The sequence below is a fragment of the Carya illinoinensis genome, chromosome 8, assembly GCF_018687715.1.
Source record: "Carya illinoinensis cultivar Pawnee chromosome 8, C.illinoinensisPawnee_v1, whole genome shotgun sequence".
NCBI classification, from domain to species: domain Eukaryota; kingdom Viridiplantae; phylum Streptophyta; class Magnoliopsida; order Fagales; family Juglandaceae; genus Carya; species Carya illinoinensis.
In genome coordinates, this window is record NC_056759.1 from 38122114 (window position 1) to 38143120 (window position 21007).

Here is a 21007-nt window from a genome sequence, read left to right on the forward strand (position 1 = left end):
ATAAAAAAAAGGAGTCTTGGGAGTCTGGGACCTTCAGGAAGTCAAAAATGACAACTTGCTTTCAACTGATAATGTGGGTTTGCCAGGAGCACTTTCAATTAACATGTGAAAAGATGATTAATTATTTAAGGAAAAGCTTTTCGTGGGTGCACTTTGTACTTTTTTTTTTTTTTTACTTCACATGCATTATGTACTTTTTAACCTTATGGAACATAGTGGGGATTGGGGAGGCTTGCCAAATTTAAACTAGCTGCTGATAATCAGACAAAAAATTATATATAAAAAAAATTCAAACACCTATATAGAAGCTAAGTTGTGAAAATTCTGCTTCAATATATTGTAAAACTCGGCACATGTGTTGAATCCTTTTATCAATATGGTAGGAAAGTTAATGGCAAAATGAACCTACGGATATGGGCTTTATTCACAGCTTGATTCATGTATGCACAGTTTGGGTTATTAACTTATTTGCACGAAATTCAAATCAGCTTAGCCAATTGGGATTTCTCTAAAATTATTTATTAAAGTTATTCCTTGATGCCAAGCCCAACATGAGATGATATATATAATTTTTAGGTTCTTATATATAATTTAGTTAATATCCTTTACAAGTGTGATTTGTTTATTCAGTAATTTGTTTATTCTAACCACGTATTCTGTGATTTGCTTATTTTTGTAGTGGTTGACTTTATATCTAATCTAATTGTTGGTACTTGGTTGTTTATTTTTCTAGATGGACTCTTCAACTTCAACCAATGATATGCAAGAGTCAATAAAAAGTCTAGATATGCCTCCACCCGCACCCCCATCCAATGTAAGTGATAAATTTAATATTGGTGGGTCACAAAGTGGTGAGTTAGGTTAATGGTTTGGGATCACTTTTCAAGAATACCAAAAGGTGATTCCACTAAACCTAGGGCTGTATGTAATTATTGTGGTACTTCATATGCATGTGATACAAAGATCAACGGTACGGAGCCCATGAAGTATCGCATTGAGAAGTAATGTAAGAAAGATCCATTTAAGAATACAGATAAGTCCCAGACTACTTTTGGTTGGAAGATGAAGGGAGGTAGTGGTAGTGGGGGACTTGTGCCCATTGTATTTAGTGTTGAGGCTTGCCGACAAGTCTTAACAGAGATGATTATTGTTGATGAGTTGCCCTTTAGGTTTGTTGAAGGTGAGGGTTTCAAGAAGTTTATACTTGTGGTTTGCCCAAAGTGGGTAGGGATTCCATCCCGTTGCACAATTGCCAATGATTGTTTTAATCTGTTTATAAGGAAAAATAAATAAATTGAAAAGTGCTCTTCGAGGGCAATGAATTTTCCTCACGAGGGATACATGGACATTCGTCCAAAACCTCAACTATATGTGTCTCACATCACATTTTATTGATGATAAATGGAAGCTACATAAGAGGATTCTTTCATTTTCTTTGGTTGAAAATCACAAGGGTGATACACTTGGTAAAGGGATAGAGTTGTGTTTGCATGATTGGGAGCGACCGAAAATACTTGCAATCACTCTTGATAATGCAAGTTCTAATAATGAGGCTATTTTTTATTTGAAAAAAAAAAATGAAGTATAGGAGGGACACGGTCTTAGAATATGAATTCTTGCATGTTCGATGTTGTGCTCACATTTTAAATTTAATCGTCCGTGAGGGATTGAAAGAATATGAGGAGTCTATTGCGAAGGTGAGGGATGTTATAAAGTATGTTAAATCCTCTCCTCAAAGGTGGAGTATATTTAAGAAATGTGTGGGGTTGGAAGAGATTCAATCCAAAAGTCATGTTTGCCTATATGTACCGACTAGGTGGAACTCCACCTATCTTATGTTGGAGAGGGCTGAGAAATTTAGAAAGGCTTTTGATCGGTTGGAGGAGGAAGATGTGGGCTTTTTGGGTAGTATTAGAGATGATGATGATGACGATGATGAATGTGATGTGGTGAATATGAGAAAGTCAAAGAAGTTAGGGCCTCCCAATGATTCTGATTGGGACAAGGTATAGTTGTTTTATATACTTCTTAGATTATTTTATGATACAACTTTACGCTTCTCGGGGGGTGAATATATAACTTGCAGTACTTTTTTTACGGAGTTGATTACTACTAAAAATGTCATTAACATAGAGTGTGGAAAAGGAAGCACCGTGGTGGGATTAATGGCCACAAATATAAAGCGAAAGTTTGAAAAGTATTGTGAGAACATAGATAAGCAGAATATGTTGCTATACGTTGGGATTGTTCCTGATCCTCGCTACAAGATGCGATATCTTGACTTTGGGTTGAGAAAAATGTATGCAAATGATCCTACAAAAACCATTGATTTGAGTTGGGGGGTTTATCCGCATATATGAGGCATACATCCAAAATGAAGAAGGGAGTTCTTATCAGCGCACAAGTTCCCCACATGAAGATGCAAGTCCTTCAACAGATTAGTCTGCGAATAGACAGGCATCACAGGTTGCATTGATGGCCCAATTTCAGCAGAGTTACAATCAGAAGACTCTTTGGAAAGCAAGTCAGAGGTTGATAGATATCTAACTGAAAAATGTGATGATCAATGTGACAGTTTTGACCTTCTAAATTGGTGGAAGGTGAATTTAGTTAGCGTACTTTCAAATGTTGTATACTTGAATACACACGAGGAGGTCATTATATTCATGAGTCTCTCCACTTCTATATTAATTAAATCTTAAGAGTTTGAAACTAAAGGTTGATAACTTGATTACTATATTTTTATTGAGAATGATTACTATGTTCATGTGTTTGGTGATGAGAACTTTTGGCTAATAATTCCTTTGTTTACATATTATAAAATATTGTGAAAAGTGAAAAGTATGCCAAACCAAATGATGTAGCAGCTGCCAAGCTCAGGAGATAATTGTTTTTGTTTGTATTGATGTAAATGCTTTATGCCACTGTTATAGTTTTTTTTTTTTTTTGGTAAGTAATTTATGCTATTGTTATAGTGTTATTTGAATTTCATATTTGAGAGTTATGTTTTTATTTAGAGCTTTTGATGTAAATTACTAAATATGACTCCTACTCTTATAGACATTTAGTTTTAGTCTTCTACTATTATTTATTTGAAGAGCTTTTCATTATCTATGCTTGGGAAAGATTTATTTATTTATTTATTTCTTTTAGAAGCCAGATTTGATGTATGTTACTTACATGATGTACACATTACATACTAGTGATTGATAACTTTGTTTAAAATATTTAGATGAATATAGAAAATTTTGATTTTTTTTTTTGTAATAAAATCTTTTATTCAAATTTATTGGGCCATTGGGTTGGAAATTATGGAAGAAAAATAAGACTATTGGGCCGAAAATTATGGAAGAAAAACATTGGCCCATTTGGACCGACCAGATCGGACTGACCTGAATGGGACCATACCTGCCCGGTCCTTATAGAGTTTAGTCTGGTCCAGGGTGAGAAAACCCTTGACCGAATAGGTCCGGTCCGGTCCACAAAACCTCTCGAGACCGGGCCGAACAAAACTCCCCCCTACCTATGATTCTTCATGTTGTATTGTTTTTGTTTCCAACCTTTGTTTCATCTAGGACCTATCAACATTGACAACAATTGGAATGGGTGAGGAGAAGGCTGGCCTATATCAATTGCTGCAAAGACACTTGGTTGGTTGTTCTGTTTCATCTTCTTCTTTTATAAATCAGAATTTTAGTTTGTGGCATTATTGGCTAGGTCACATTCCCTTTTCCAAGTTAAAATTTCTCGATAATTGTGTATCAAATCTGAATGTACCAAAATTTCCTGATTCTTGTGTTTGTACAATCTGTCAATTAGCTAAACATAAATGTTTACCATTTGATTATAGTGAATTTGTTTCAGCTTTTGCATTTAAGCTCATTCATTGTGATTTGTGGGGGCCTTTCTCAATTTCTGCTTTAGATGGTTCAAAATACTTTCTCACAATTGTAGATGATTATTCCAAGTCCACTTGGGTATATCTTCTACACAAAAAATCTCAAACTAGACCTTATTTATAGTCTTTCTTCAAATTAGTTGAAACTCAGTTTCATTCTAAAATCAAGAAGATTAGAACTGACAATGGGATTGAATTTCACCTATCAGAATTTTTTTCTTCTCAATGTGTCATACAACAAAAAAGTTGTGTTGAAAGGCTAAAACAAAATGGTGTAGTTGAAAGAAAACACCAACACTTACTCAATGCTACTTGTTCCGTAAGATTCAAAGTTTCATTACCACTCAATTTTTGGGGTGATTGTATTCTTGTTGCTACTCATTTAATCAATCTTATACCAACTCTATTACTCTCCCATAAATATCCACATGAAGTTTTGTACTCCACACCTCCTTCCTATAATCATCTCAAAGTTTTTGGTTGTATTTGCTTTGCATCTACTTTGACTCGTTATAGATCAAAATTTGATCCAAGAGCAAGAAAATGCATCTTCATTGATTATCCATTTGCTATCAAAGGATACAAATTATATGATCTTGAAACACATAAAACTTTCATATCTTGTGTTGTGGTGTTTCATGAACATATATTTCCTTTCTCTTCTCCTTCTTCTTTCACCACACCTTGTAACTCATTTGTTTTTCCAAAATCAGTTTCTGACCTTCTAGATTTAGTTTTCTATTCACCTTCAACTTCATCAGAATTTTCTTCTAAGAATTCTACAGATTCATTTCCTCCTTCTTCATTAGATTTGCCTTCCTCTTCTGCTATTTCTCCACAAACTATAGATTCAGCTCCTCTTATTCGACAATTGACAAGGACAAGAAAATAACCAAGCTACTTGCAGGATTATCATTGTCAACTAGCTTCTCATCTCCCATCTTAATCTATTTGCTTGACAGATAAGTCCTCAGGTATCAAATTTCCACTTTCTGATGTCATTTCTTATCATCAACTCTCTAATTCCTACAAGCATTTTGCTTCAACCATTTCATATATTTCTGAACCTCAAACCTTTTCTCAAGTAATACAAATTCATGAATGGCAAGCAATAATGAATGCTGAAATCAAAGCCCTTGAGGCAAATCAACCATGGACTCTCACAACTTTACTTGTAGGTAAGAAACCAATAGGCTGTAAATGGGTTTACCGAGTTAAGTACAAAGTTGATGGTACCATTGAAAGGTACAAAGCTCGTTTGGTTGCTAAGGGGTACAACCAAATTGAGGGTCTTGATTTTCATGAGACTTTTTCTCCAATTGCTAAGATGACAAAAGTGAGATGTTTGTTGGCAAGAGCAGCTGCCAAAAATCTCTTACATGGAGATTTAAATGAGGAAGTTTATATGGTTATTTCACTTGGATTTGCACAGCAGGGGGACTCTAGAGTTTGTAAATTACAAAAGTCTCTTTATGGACTGCGGCAAGCTTCTAGACAATGGTTTTCAAAATTGTCTACAACCATTATTGATTATGGTTTTCAACAAGCAAAGTCAGATCATTCATTGTTTGTCAAATCAGAAAATGGTTCTTTCGTTGTATTGCCAATTTATGTTGATGATATACTTCTAGCTAGCAATGATTTGAATTCAATTTCGGAATTGAAAGCATTTATGGATAACAAATTTAGAATTAAAGATTTGGATAATTTGAAGTATTTCCTTGGTTTGGAAGTTGCTAGATCCTCCAAAGGCATTACATTGTTCCAAAGAAAATATGTTTTGGATATCTTACAAGATTCAGGTTTCTTGGCTGCCAAATCAATGGCATTTCCTATGGAACAGAATGTGAAATTTTCTGAATCAGATGGTGATATTTTAGAGGATCCTTCTATCTATAGAAGATTGATTGGAAGACTCTTTTACCTCACTATATCTCGCTCAGATATGTCTTATTCTATGCAAGTTTTGAGTCAATATATGAACAAACCAAGGAAACCACATCTAGATGTAGTACACAGAATACTTAAGTACTTAAAGGGTGCACCTGGACGGGGTCTTTTCTTTCCTGCTACTTCTGATTTTCATCTCAAGGCTTTTTGTGATTCGGACTGGTCTGAGTATGTGGATACCAGAAGATCAGTTACAGGTTTTTGTATCTTCCTTAGAGATTTTTTAATTTCTTGGAAGTCCAAGAAGCAACAAACTGTCTCCAAATCTTGAGCTAAAGCAAAATATAGGGCTATGACCTCTACTACTTGTGAGCTGTCTTGGCTGATTTCCTTTTTGAAAGATTTTCAGATTCAGTATTCAAAGCCAGCACTGGTTTTTTGTGCTAGCAAAGCAACTCTTCACCTTGCTGCCAATCCCGTATTCTATGAAAGAACAAAGCACATCGAAATAGATTGCCACATTGTGAGGGAAAAGATACAAGCCAATATGATCAAAATACTCCTGTAGCTTCTCATTCTCAACTCAGTGATATCTTTACCAAAGCACTTAGATTTCATCAATTTCATTCTTTACTTAGCAAGATGCTGTAGTGAATATATACACTCCATCTTGAGGGGGACTATTAGAAATATATAAGTTGTACATTTACTTTTGTGCCCTTTTACATAAGAAGTACATATAAATACTTTTGCACTTGTTATTTTGACATTTCAATTTTTCAGATAGTACAGAAAAGGATTTTCTTTCAATCCCTAGCTCTCCGTTTCTCAAAGCTTTACTTTCATTCCTTTGTAGTTTCATCTCCAAAATTCTTCACGGCAGAATTCAACTTTTGTCACTAAATCCTCAGAACATGCAAATCATAAGTCAGCTCGGTTTTCCTGCTATCCCGGTCAAAACACCAAAGGCAACTGATCACGATGGCAAGGAGACAAAACACTTCAGCTGAAGTGCGAGCTAGATTTGTTTGGATGGGTTAGAGTTGTTGTGTGTGAAACTAAACTATACTTGGAACAAGTTGTGAATTGGCCGGCTGGAACTAGAAGCAAGGACGACTGTGCATGGTGCCCTGGTTAATATGTTCTCCTCTTGAAATACGTATATCTATCACGTGTTCAGAGAAGCAAATCAAGGTGGCGGACTGGGTGGCAAAGAAGGGAGCAAATGGGTTTAATATGAAATAAGGCGTTTACCAATGGGTGATTCCAGGGGTTTGATCGCGAGAATCACCCATAAATCCTAGCTAGCTTGCATGTGCAAAAAAATAAAAAATAAAAGCCCTCCAAGTTGACAATTAAGATCTCAAGGCCACAATTATCAAAGCTAAAGCCAAACTGGCTTGGAGCCTTCAAGTTTGAAACGTATCTGCTCATATAAAAATAATGAAACTAAAACATTATTTGAGCTCAAATCAGTTAAAGCTGATAATTTAACATCAGGAATACAAGTAACTGATCAACTCATTTGAATACTCTTTTTGTAACGTACAACAGCCTCACTTACGTGTATCCCTCTTTCTTCTTTCAATTTTGTTAGGATCTAAACCACTACTAACCAGCTAGTAAGTAAGATAGGAAGAAAAATTCTACTATTTATTTATTATTATTATTATTTTTATCTTAACAATTATATAATGTATTGATGATGAGTAAAAAAATTTAAATAATTCAGTAAAAAAAAATTATAGTATATAGTGTATGAAATCATGAATAGCAAAACTCTGTATAGAATAGACCTGGCTGGTTGCCTACCTTGCATATCTTATTTCCTTTCTCTTACTCCTAAATTCAAATAATAATTTCAAAGTTTGAATCTTAATTTTAAAATTTATATATATAAATATATATATATTTTAAGTCCTCTAGCATGCAAATAATTTAATATCAGGAATACAAGTAACTGATCAACTCATTTGAATACTCTTTTTGTAACGTACAACATCCTCACTTACGTGTATCCCTCTTTCTTCTTTCAATTTTGTTAGGATCTAAACCACTACTAACCAGCTTGTAAGTAAGATAGGAAGAAAAATTCTACTATTTATTTATTTATTTATTTTAACAATGATATAATATATAGATGATGAGTAAAAGAATTCAATTAATTCAGTTGGAATAAAAAAAAAAAAATAGAATGTGTAGTGTATGAAATAATGAATAGCAAAACTTTGTATAGAATAGACCTGACTGACTGCCTATTTTGCGTATCTTATTTTCCTTTTGTTCCTAAATTCAAATAATAATTTATATATATTTTAAAATTAGTTTTGACGGCTAATTAAGGTATTAATTAGTTGGAGCGACGGCTCTTTTTTCTAAGTCCTCTAGCATGTAAATAATTAAACCCATATCAATATTAATTTTTAAGATTTCTTACGAAGAAAATAATCATATCAAATGGTATGATAATCTATACATGAGGTTGAAGTTGGGGCTGCTCGTGTGTGAAAATAAATCTGACATTAATTTATTCACTTCTCACTAAACAACCCAATTTTCTCTTCTTTTTCCTGCCTAACTGACAAAATTACCTTTTTAACCACTTAAATGCAATAATAAAAACCATAAAAACTGGATTATTCCAAATGCTTAAAAACGCCGACAAGAAAATAAAAATCCAACAAAATACTTAATATCAAATAGTTTTTTACTTGCATCTACTTTCTATTAAAGTAATAATAAAGAGAAGTGTTATGTGTACCAAAAAGTAAAAAATAAATTAAAATAAATTTATAAATTAAAATAATTATTTTTTCTTAATTTGTAATTTTCTCTTCAAAGCAAAACATTTCTCTCTCGAGTTGAGGGGTAAACATTTCGGGTTTGGGAGAGGATACAATGTAAAATATTATTCTGTAACGTTGAACAGAGAAAAACCAGAACCAATCGATATTACTTTCCGACATTATATATAAGCTCATCTTCGATTTTTCTCATGACGTCTTTTCTTCCTCATCCTTCTGTCTGTCTGTCTCTCTCTCTCTCTCCCTCTGTGAAAACCCTAATTCAAAGTCTCTTTCTCTATTCTACCTCATTTCTTTCTGATTAACAAACGAGATCGCCAGGTATTTATGCAACCTTCCCTTCCTCGTGCTTCAATTCTATTTCTGTTTTTTTCTCTTCATTTTTTCCTCAAAAGTTTTCTTAATACGAAAATTCAATGTAATTGCTCTCCAACTGCCATTGATTTGCATAATTCTGAGAAATCGAGCTCCTGGCGTTCCAGATTAATGCTGATTCTGATCCGATTATTTGTTTTCGACCGTATTCTTATTCAGACGTTGGGAATTCGATGCTTTGCTTAAGAGTTGGTGTATGGATGAATCTGTGCATGTTTTGGGCGCTTAATTCTTCTGTGCTTTCGAAATTTTGAATTTTGTTTGGGTGAATTCGATGCGTTGCTACTTTTGTTTTGTTTGCCGAGAAAATTGAGGTCCTGTGGGCTTTCATTTTTGTTTTCCCAGGAGGACTAAATTCAGCTCAAATACTTGCGTGAAATTTTGTCGGCTCTATTGTTTTTCTGTTACCTTTGGAAGCTAAGGTGTGGAAATCATGAGGATATGAATTTTGTTTCTTTTTTTATTATTTCTTTGATATTCGTCATTACCAATCAAAGCATGTCTGTATGTCAACTCAGTCTCAAAAATGGGTTGAATTAATTTTGGATCTGGATGAAGAATGCAGAAGCTTATCTGGGTTTTCAAAATTTTCAAATCACTACAGATTTCATATTGGACTCATACTGAACGTTTAGTTTTTCGTATGTTTGTTTTAGCCTGAATGTAAATGGAGACACCAAGTTATACATGTGGAGAATTGTTCAACATTTGGGTGTGAAGAAAATTAATAAATAATAGGAATAATGGAGGCTAATATCTGTGATGTCAATCACTTGGATGCGGATGTCCTTTTGCCTCCTCGAAAGCGCCTGCTTGCTGGATTGAAAAAGCAAAGCTCGGAAGCTGATGGTGCTCTGGGTCTCCCTTTAATTGCTTCTTCTGCTTCTGCTTCATCTGCTGCTACTTTAAGCGACTTTGAAACTCGTCTTAACAACCTGTTAAGCTCTCATTCGAATAATCCTAACCTTACACCAGAGGAAATAGTAGAGGCTTCAAAATCAGCAGCTATTGCTGCAGCTGAGGCTGCAGAGGCTGCAAGAGCTGCCTCTGAAGAGAAGGCTGCAAAAGCATCAAAGGCAATGGCTGCTGCCAAGAGCGCCTTAGATTTGGTTGCCTCATTTTCTGAAGAGGCAGCCTCTAAGGAAAAATATCTGAAAAAGAATAGGCTGAAGAAGCATCTTCCAGTTCGGCTTTTGTACAAAAAATACCAACCGATTGAGAACAACAAGACAGATGAAGAGTTGGCCCGCAAGTTGCATCGAGCTATTAACAGCTCCCCCAGAATCTCGAAGAACGCTTCAAGTTCTGACTGGAAGGGTCATAAACACAAGAAGCCTAAAAGCTCAGTGAGTTCTGAGAAAATTAGGGTATCCAATGGGGGTACCTTGTTGGAAGGACACCTCCCATCTATGTCCAATGGTCATGCTGTAACAGGCAAGGTCAATTCTGAGGGTTCCATCCGAGAATTATACACACACAAAGCAGATGAAAGGGACTCCAAGTCTGATAAAGTCAGCCAACTAGAGGTGGATAATGAAGAAGAAGAATCAAGTCAGCCAAAGGATAAAACTGGGGAAGATGTGTGTACAACTGGTAAAAAAAGGGGAAGAGTGAAGCTAAAAAGGTTGCCGCTAAGCATTTGTACTTTTAGGGATCGATCAAACCCCAAGGAGGAGACGAATGGGAGAAACACCCCAATGACTGAGAATAACGTAGGCAGCCCCACTGCTGGCAGTATACCCTTATTCTCAATGCAGCCTTCAGCTGATGGTGTGATGCCAATTGGGGCTACACCGGTGTGGAAATGCCAAGAGTTCAAAGTTCCAGCTTGTGTCGAACAAAATAAAGTACTGCAGTCGTGATGTTGAAATGTAATGTGGTGACAGGTGGCTACTGTGATAGAAGTTGATAGCTGAGGTAGGTTCATGGTGCTCTTTTTTACAGAAACGGCTTTCTTTGATTTATCTGTTTTGCTCATTTTTTCCGGCTTTGTAATGAAGATAAACTGACTGAATGTAAATTTAGATATTTAATTGCTTGCATCCGTGCTTTACAGAATAACAAAGCTTCAAGCTAGGATTCAAGTGATGGAATAAATTGAATAGTATTTGTTATCATGTTGCATATTCGTCCTGCTCATAGAATCGATGAGAAATGAACAATAGAATGCTGAGTGTCATTGGTTATATAAATTTTTTTTTTCAAGTTGATTGTTTTATTTTTATATGCAGTGTCGCTACTTATCAAAGTGACATATATATGTTACTTGTTGCTGCTTTCGTAAATACAGTATTATCAGAAATGGAAATAACGTTAAATTTAAATTTAATGAAGAGGGATATTGGGTGGTAAAAGGCTGCTCCCACGTGTGGACTTTGCGAGGAGAGCATAACAGTTGAACTTTTAACTTTGACTTCTATGACCGAACGGATACACTTGAAAGCCTTCAATTTTTTGTTTCATTTTCATATGGAAATACTTTAACCACGAAAAGATTTTATAAAAGCAATCTCATGAATTGATATGGTTTGATGTTGTTCGTTAGATTATAAAGTTATTTTTATTGTAAAGTAGATTTAACGAATTAAATGAAATCATATCAGTTTGTAGAATTATTTGTGCGTAATTTTTTTTTGCATTGCCTTCCTCATTGATTGTCTTGATCGCATCTTAAAAAGTCTTTATTGTGATTGTTTTTAGATTGGCCTGCACTTCTACACTTTCAATTGCAATTTTAGGACAAGTTCAGTGTATATCTACTGCTTGTACCCAAATTTTATCTACTCTAAAAAGAATTTATAGCAATGAATTTGAGGTGTTTTGAAATCTTTTTTTTTTTTATTAGAAATGATATTAATGAGCTGATGTTGGAGATCCTTGTAAAATGTATAGAAAATTGTATATAACGATCTTGAAAACAGAGAGATCAGAGAAGACGAAAATCAGTGCTTCTCATTATTGTACGAAATTGAATTATAGTGCTATACAATCAATTCATTTAAATAGACACAAGGACTATTTACAACTTGCCATCTGGACCACTAATATTCATGATTGGATAACTAACTTAACTACCAATTACATGCAAGCCTTTTTGTTTCTGTTTAGCTTCTTGAGACTTTAACTCCAGACCTTCTATATGATTCTGCAAGCTCCAACACCCCCTGTCAAGATGAGAATGAATGTTAATCATTCCCATCTTGTGTATAAGATGATGAAAACTGAGTGAACCAAGGGGTTTGGTTAATATATCAGCTAACTGATGTTTAGAGGGGATGTGTATGATTTTAATGAGGTCTTCTTGTAATTTTTCTCGAACTAAGTGGCAATCCAGCTGAATGTGTTTAGTCCTTTTGTGATGCACAAGATTAGAAGCAATTTCTGATGCTGATTTGCTATCAGTATATAATAAGGCAGCTTGAGAATGTTGAACATTTAGATCAGCTAGCAGATAGAGGAGCCATTGAATTTCACGTGTAGTTGTTGCTAAGGCCCTGTACTCAGATTTAGCAGATGATCTGTTAACAGTGGGTTGTTTCTTCGATTTCCATGAGACAAGAGAATCTCCTAGAAACATTGTGAACCAAGTTACACTTCTTCTAGTGTCCAAGCAGCCACCCCATTCACTATCTGAGTATGCTTTTAGATGTAGAGATGAGTTTGCAGACATGAAAAGTCCCTGACCTGGTGTAGCTTTAATGTATCTAAGTACCATTTCAGTAGCTTGAAGATGTAAGGTACTTGGATTGGCCATAAATTGACTCAATGCTTGAACAGAATAAGCTATGTCAGATCGAGTTATAGTTAAGTACAACAGTCGACCAACAAGTCTTCTATAAGATGCAGGATCAGTAAGAGAAGGTGAAGAATCATTTGCACTTAGTTTCAGATTGGACTCCATAGGAAAAGCTACTGGTTTACAACCAGAAAAGCCACTATCTTGTAGAATATCCAGGGCATATTTTCTTTGAGAGACAGTAATGCCTTTAGTTGATTTGGTTATTTCCAAACCCAAAATGTATTTGAGTTCACTAAGATCCTTGATGGTAAAAGAATCATGTAGAAACTTCTTCACTATATTAATTTGATCAATGCTATTAGATGCAAGGATTACATCATCAACATAAATGAGTAGGGCTATGAAAGCTGAGGGGGTTTGTTTAATGAATAAGGAAGAGTCTGATTTACCTTGAGTGAAGCCAATTTGCATCAAAGAATGAGACAATTTGGAAAACCATTGTCTTGATGCCTGTTTCAGCCCATAGAGACTCTTTTTGAGCTTGCATACTCGAGGTTCATTGGTTGAGGAATAGCCTGGTGGCAATTGCATATATACTTCTTCATTGAGATTTTCATGCAAGAAGGCATTGTTTACATCTAATTGATGTAAATGCCACCGTTTTATTACAGCAATAGCAAGTAGGACTCTCACAGTTGTCATCTTAGCAACAGGAGAATAAGTGTCAAAAAAAATCTAGTCCCTTTTCTTGAGTATAATCCTTTGCCACTAGCTTTGCTTTATACATTTCAACTGTACCATTAGCCTTAAACTTGACACGATAAACCCATTTACAACCTATTGCAATCTTGTTTGGAGGTAAAATAGCTAGATTCCAAGTTTTGTTTAATTCAAGAACCTTTATTTCTTCTGCCATGGTAGCTTGCCATTGAGGATGAGAAATAGCTTGTTTGAAGGTTTTGGGTTTGAAGGTTGAAGTAATGGCAGCAACAAAAGCTTTTATATTTAGGGGATGATTGAGAAGTAGAAAGGTAAGGAAATATAGAATGAGGCTTACCTTCATTTGAAGTTGGATTGTAGCTGGGAAATGATTGAGTAACTGAAGTTGTCTGTGCCATATGACCAGAATAGAAATTATGTAAGTATGTAGGAGGATTTCTGATCCTTTGGGGCCTTATGAGAGTTTCAATTTGAATGTTGTCAATCTGAGTATTTTATGTAATAGGAAGTGAAGAAGAATTGGGTTCTGGAGATTAAAAAAACTGAGGAAAGTTGGGAGAGACAAAAGGTGTATGAACTGTGTTTGGTATGGAAGGGAATATAGATTCATGAAAAATTACATTTCTGGAAACAAATGTTTTGAGTGTAATAAGATCCAAAAGCTTATATCCTTTGATATTTGGTGGGTAACCTAGAAAAAGGCATTTGGAAGCTCTTGGTTGAAATTTTTCTCTATGAGCTGTGAGTGTGCTAGCAAAACACAAACACCCAAAGACTATAAGATAGTTGTAATCTAGATGTTTTTGAAATAAAAGGAAATATGGTGTCTAATTTTTTAGAATGGAAGAAGGGGTTCGATTTATAAGATGTGTGGCTGTTAACACACATTCTGTCCAATAAGAAAGTGGCAACTTTGATTGAAAAAGCAAAGCTCTAGCAACATTAAGTAGATGTTGACGTTTTCTTTCAGCCCTACCATTTTGTTGGGGTGTTTCAATACAAGACCATTGGTGTATTATGCCATGATCATTGTAGAAATTAGGCATGTTAAACTCTTGGCCATTATCAGTCCTAAGAGTTTGAATAGTAGTGTTAAACTGAGTATGAATGTAAGATACAAATTTTGTAAGAATGGTTCGAGTTTCTGTTTTGGTTTTTATGAGATAAAGTCAAGTGAATCTTGTATAGTTATCTATAATTGTTATGAAGTAGTTAAAACCAGAGTATGAACTAGTCGAGAAAGGGCCCCAAATGTCACAATGGACTAAATGAAAAGCTTTATTAGAACAACTATTTGATACAGGGAATGAAAGCCTTTTTTGTTTGGCTAAAGGACAGATCTCCCATATATTATTGTGATTTGCTGATACATTGGAATCTATCTCACTAATGATTTTTAATTTGGTACATGGAATATGTCCTAGTTGAAGATGCCACATATCAGCATTGATGTTACAATTATTTGCTAGAGAAATAGAAGGTACATAATTAAAATCTGGTATACTCCTTGCTTGAACAGAAGGTTGTTGCAGATGGTATAGGCCAAATTTTACTTTAGCAAGACCAAACATCTTCCAACTGATTAGGTTCTGCAAAATGCACTTGGATTGAAAGAACAACAACCCAATAGAATTATCTTTAGTGAGTTTTGAAGCAGATATGATATTAGCATTGAATGGAGGAATATAAACGGCATTATGTAAGGTGATATTAGTTGAGAAATTTACATCTCCAATAAAGACAATAGGAACAGATTGGCCATTTGGTAAATGGACCTAGATGGTTGACTTGGTAAATGAATTGTATTGAAAAACTGAGGAAAACAGATCATAAGATCTGTTGCTCCTGTATCTAGGATCCATGGAGAATTATTTTTGTCAATAAAAACAATGTGACATGATATAATACCTGATGTAGAAGCAGTGTTTGTTGTGGAGTTGGAATTTATTTGTGTATGAGATAAGCTATTTGCAAGTGACAACAAGTTTTGAATTTGCCCTTGAGAAAATATGTTTGAGATGCTTGAATTTGACTCCAAAGAAGAAGCAACATTTGCAGTGGGCAATCTTGTGTTCACATTTCCATGTTGAGCAGGAAAAATCCTCTTGCCTCGTGGGCCTTTCTATCCAGGTGGGTATCCAATCAATTAGAAGCATTTGTCTGCAAGATGTCCAGTATATCCACAATGGGAACAAGTGACATATGCTTTTGCTTTTGTGAACTGAGTACCATTTGTAGCAACAATTTTATGTGTTTGTGCAGCAACCTTTGCATGAGAGTCTACAGAAATGCCAACAGCATTTGATAATGATATTTGGCTTTCTTCTTGCATTAGTAAAGAAAATACTTTGCTCATAGAAGGCAAAGGTGATTGGAAAAGTAATTGACTTCGCATCATAGACTAAGAATCATGCAAGCCAGTGAAAAATTTCATGACATAATCTGATTGTTGATTGTCTGTGAAGTTCTTTAAAAGATTGCAAGAACATCTGTCGAGCATTCCACATCTACAACTTGGAATTGGCCTATAACTGATGTATTCATCTTAAAGGGTCTTGAATTCATTAAAGTACTCAGTAATTGATCTTGAGCCCTGAGAAATTGAACTAAGAGACTTTTCTAGAGTAAAGACTCTTGGACCATTACTTCGAAGATACCTTATCTTGAGTTCTTCCCAAATGTCATATGCAATTGTGAAGTATAGCAGACTCTGTGACGCCCCCAAAATCCCCACGCCCGAACAGGGGGAAATTGAGACGTCCGGATGGTGACAACCCGGGTCACCACCCCAACGACGGGTGCCGAGTGTGTGCAAGGCAGCAAAAGTGTACAGAGAAACACGCAGCGGATAAGAAAGTCATAACTAAGTACCAGAATTTTTCTTAACATAATACAAACTGTTTAAAACGTACATAGATAAAATATTACATATACCACAAATACAGTTTTAAACAAATAAAAAGATAACATCAGCAACCCGGCGGAGCCGCATCCTCGGGCTCAGCCTCTTCCTCCTCAACCTCATCTCCTGCACTAAAAGCTACGGAACCACGAATGGTACCGCAGGTAAGTAAAACCCAAACACTACCAGATAAAAACACATATAACTCAAACAAGATGCATGAAACATGCCCAATGCACAAACCCGTAAAACACAAGTTTTCCACGCACGCCAAAAGACACATTTGACATCTCAAACCATTATCCAATTTTAACCGTATGCACCATGACCTCCCCTAGGGGTCATCCGCACACCCTGGCTCCAGTGTCACACCGCAGAATACCGCCACGCATGTGACACCCAACGAGCGATGCCCAGTTCCGCGCCCCGCGCGTGCGTAGCCAAGCATCCTCTAGCCCTCGCCAGCGAAGGGCCACGGAGTCGGTGAGTAGGCCGATGCCCGGTTCCGCGCCCGGCGCGTTCGTAGCCAAGCACCCCCTAGTCCCGCTCCCATTATCGCTTTCGATAACTCAGGGGACATCACTCAGTTTATTCTGCTCCCGAGTGACCAGAGGAGCTCCACCGAGATAATAACCCATCCCGGCTTGGGCTCGTGATACCCACGCACCCGCAACACACTCACGCCAAAACACAGGCTTTTCTCATAAACCCACAACACACGTGCATGCACCATGTAATGCCATAACAATGCACAATAAAATAATCCAACAATCATAAATCAAATAAACAAGCAACTCCGTCCTCCATCCATCCGACCCCCGAAACTCCTCGGACTCAGTCCGGAATCAACAACCAACAACAGATAATAAATAAATTGAATGAGCAATATATATTTAAATCTGAAAATAGGGTTTGGAAAATACTTACAGCGCTATACGGCAATTTTAGAAAACACGAGGCGTTGCAAACGGCGGAAAAACAGCAACGTCACAGTGAAAATTCACTGTGGCCGTGGGTCTGAAAAACCCACTTTTGAACGGGGACAAACTAGGTCACGAAATTGATAGGGAATGGTCTAGGGATGGTTGTGAAGCTATTGGAAGTGACAGACGGCCGTGGGTGGCGGCGGAATGGCCGGAAATGGCCGGATTACCCAAAACGGAAACTAAGCTCGTAGGAGCTGTTCCGGTGGTCGATGGAGGCCGGAAATGGGTGGGTTAGGACGGCAAGGGACCGGTGATGAAGTGGTGAAGAAATGGTGGCCGGAGGTGGAGCGACGGCGGCGGATCGGAGTGAAAACCGTGGGTGCTTGTTGGGCTTTTTCCAGCCAAATGGCCGGCCGGTTGGGGGTGGGTTTTGGAGGGAAGGTAGACCGGAAGGAGAGGAAGAGAATGGGACCGGTGGGAGGCCGAACGGTGGCCGGACGGCGGCGGTAGGGGCTGGGGAAGGTTGACGCCGGCGTGAGGGAGAGAGAGAGAAGAGAGAGAGTGCACGGGGGGGGGTCCGAGTCGGGGGAGAGAGGAGAGAGAAAAGAAAGAGAAAAAAAAGAAAAAGAAGAAAAAAGAAAAGAAGGGAAAAGGAAAAAAGGAAAAAGAGAAAAAGAAAAAAAGATGTGAAAAGAAATGAGGTCCAGTCCTCATTCCGGGAAAAGAAACAAACCGCCAAAAAGATTAAAACCACAAAAACAACTAAAAGAAATAAAACACAACCTCAAATAAATTAAAATAAATTAAAAACCGACTTTAAAACCGCAGTTAAAATAAAATAAAATATCTGATATATTAATTAAAATAAAAACAATTATTTCAGCGAAAATACACTTAAAAGCGGGTCATCACATCCTCCCCTCCTTAAAAACAATTTCGTCCTCGAAATTGCAAATCAACTACCAACTTAAAGCAAGCCACATAAACGCTCACAAACTAACAGAGATCAAGATTAAAATGCATACCTTCATCATTCGAACAGATACGGGTACTGCTCCCTCATATCCGCTGCGCGCTCCCAAGAGAAGTCTTGAGCTAACGGATCTCCCCAAGCCACTTTAACCAACGGTATCGTTTTGGACCTCAATTGTTGCTCCTTCCAATCCAAAATCTGCGACGGAACAACCTCGTAAGTGAGATCCGGTTGCAACTGAATACTCGTTGGGTCGACGAAGCGTGGCTCTTGCTGTCCAAAGCTCTTCTTCAGGGATGATACGTGGAAGACATCATGAACATCCCCAAAATAATCCGGCAAAGCAACTCTATAGGCAACGGACCCTACTCTCTCCAGAATCTGAAAAGGGCCGACGTACCTCGGATCTAGTTTCCTTTTCTTACCAAAACGCTTAACACCTCTCATGGGAGAGACTTTAAGATAAACCCAATCACCAACTTCAAATGACAATTCTCTCCTCCTGGTATCAGCGTAGCTTTTCTGGCGACTCTGAGCTGCCGCCATTATATCTCTAATGATCCGGACTTGGCTTTGCATTTCTTGAATTATTTCAGGTCCAATAATTCTACTCTCCCCAACTTCATCCTAACACAAGGGCGACCTACACTTTCTTCCATAAAGAGCTTCATAGGGAGCCATCTGAATAGTCGCATGGTAGCTGTTATTGTAGGCAAACTCAATGAGCGGCAAATGATTTTCCCAACTCCCTTGGAATTCCAGGGCACATGCTCGCAACATGTCTTCTAGGGTCTGTATGGTGCGCTCTGACTGGCCGTCTGTCTGCGGGTGATAAGCAGTGCTGAACTTCAACTTAGTACCCAAAGCTGCCTGCAGACTCTTCCAGAACTGCGATGTGAACCTCGGGTCCCGATCCGACACTATACTCTTTGGTATGCCGTGTAGCCTCACTATCTCCTTAACATACAAACGGGTCAACTTACCCAAAGAGTCGGTGTTGTTAACAGGCAGAAAATGAGCACTCTTCGTTAACCGGTCCACGATCACCCAAACAGAGTTCTTCCCACTAGGTGTTCTCGGCAAACCCACTACGAAATCCATCGTGATGTCATCCCACTTCCACTCAGGAATAGGGAGGGGTTGGAGCATACCTGCAGGTCTCTGATGCTCGGCCTTTACCTGACGACACGTGTGGCATTTCTCCACATATAAGGCAACGTCCTTCTTCATTCCATCCCACCAGTAATTTTTCTTCAAGTCTCGATACATCTTTGTACTGCCGGGATGAACTGAATACGGGGCCGCATGAGCTTCCGCCATGATTCGTTCTTTGAAATCTGAGTCCTTCGGGATCACTCTGCGATCTCGGAACCGAAGTACCCCATCACTATCCATGCTATAGTGCAACGGCCCTCGAGATTTTCGGACTCTTTTCCTGATGTTCAGCAGCTTCGGATCCTTTCTTTGGAGAACTTTCAATTCTTCAAAATCTATTACCCGAATGTCCAGAACCGAAGACAAAATCTCTACTTGCTGCGAACTCTCTATAAGGAGCCTTCTCATCCCATAAAGTAACGAATCCATTTCTGACGGTTCGGCTTCATCCTCCAAATGAGACTTCCGGCTCAAAGCATCAGCAACTATGTTAGCCTTCCCCGGGTGGTACTTGATCTCACACTGATAGTCACTGATTAGCTCTAGCCAACGCCTCTGCCTCATATTCAAATTTTTCTGGGAAAACAAATGCTTCAAGCTCTTATGATCAGTAAATACCTCACAAGCTTCCCAATACAAGAAATGCCGCCAGATCTTGAGTGCAAAAACAATCGCAGCCAACTCTAGATCATGCGTCGGATAATTCTTCTCATGGTCCTTAAGCTGACGAGATGCATAGGCTACAACCCGTCCTTCCTGCATAAGGACACAACCCAAACCGAACTTAGACGCATCACTGAAGACTACAAACGGCTTATGCGGTTCTGGGAGTGCTAACACTGGTGCCGTCGTCAGCCTGTTCTTCAATTCCTGGAAGCTTCTCTCACATTTCTCTGACCAAACAAATTCTGTATTCTTCCGAGTCAAAGCTGTGAGAGGTCCGGATAAGCGAGCAAAACCCTCTACAAACCTTCGGTAGTAACCGGCGAGCCCCAAGAAACTCCTGATCTCGCGTACTGTAGTTGGGCGTGGCCATGACAAAATGGCTTCTACCTTACTGGGATCAACTGCCACTCCACCCTGGGAAATTACATGCCCAAGAAATTTAACTTCTTCCAACCAGAACTCACACTTGCTGAGCTTGGCGTACAACTGGTGCTCTCTCAATTTCTCAAGTACCAGACTAAGATGATACACATGCTCTTCAATATCTCGGGAATAAATCAGTATATCATCAATAAATACTACCACGAAGGAATCCAGATAAGGTTGGAACACCCGATTCATCAAATCCATGAAAGCGGCAGGAGCATTAGCTAGCCCAAACGGCATCACTTTAAATTCATAGTGTCCATACCTCGACCTGAAGGCAGTTTTCGGCACATCCTGCTCTCTGATTCTCAGCTGGTAGTATCCCGACCTCAGATCAATTTTAGAGAACACCGCTGCCCCCTGAAGTTGGTCAAACAAGTCATCAATCCGCGGGAGAGGGTATTTATTTTTGATGGTCACCTTGTTCAACTCCCTATAGTCAATGCACATACGAAGGGTTCCATCTTTCTTTTTAACAAATAAAACTGGAGCACCCCACGGCGACGTACTAGGCTGAATAAACCCCTTCTCTA

The 21007-nt window shown here is 37.8% G+C and overlaps 1 protein-coding gene across 2 annotated transcripts; it reads left to right on the forward strand.

Annotated features, from left to right (window-relative positions):
* The first annotated feature begins 8717 nt into the window (after window positions 1-8717).
* LOC122318038 lies at window positions 8718-11172 on the forward strand. 2 transcript variants are annotated; one of them, XM_043135166.1, is made up of 3 exons: window positions 8718-8913; window positions 9313-9389; window positions 9624-11172. In XM_043135166.1, the coding sequence occupies exon 3, from the start codon at window positions 9711-9713 to the stop codon at window positions 10827-10829; it is 1119 nt and encodes a 372-aa protein (XP_042991100.1). In that variant the 5' UTR covers window positions 8718-8913; window positions 9313-9389; window positions 9624-9710; the 3' UTR covers window positions 10830-11172. The 2 variants fall into 2 exon arrangements, with proteins under 2 accessions (XP_042991100.1, XP_042991099.1); XM_043135165.1 differs by lacking the exon at window positions 9313-9389 and having other exon boundaries at window positions 8719-8913.
* The last annotated feature ends 9835 nt before the right edge of the window (window positions 11173-21007 follow it).

Excerpts from the sequence above, each read along its gene's own strand:
- LOC122318038 (XM_043135166.1), top strand. The coding sequence starts at position 9,711 with ATGGAGGCTAATATCTGTGATGTCAATCACTTGGATGCGGATGTCCTT.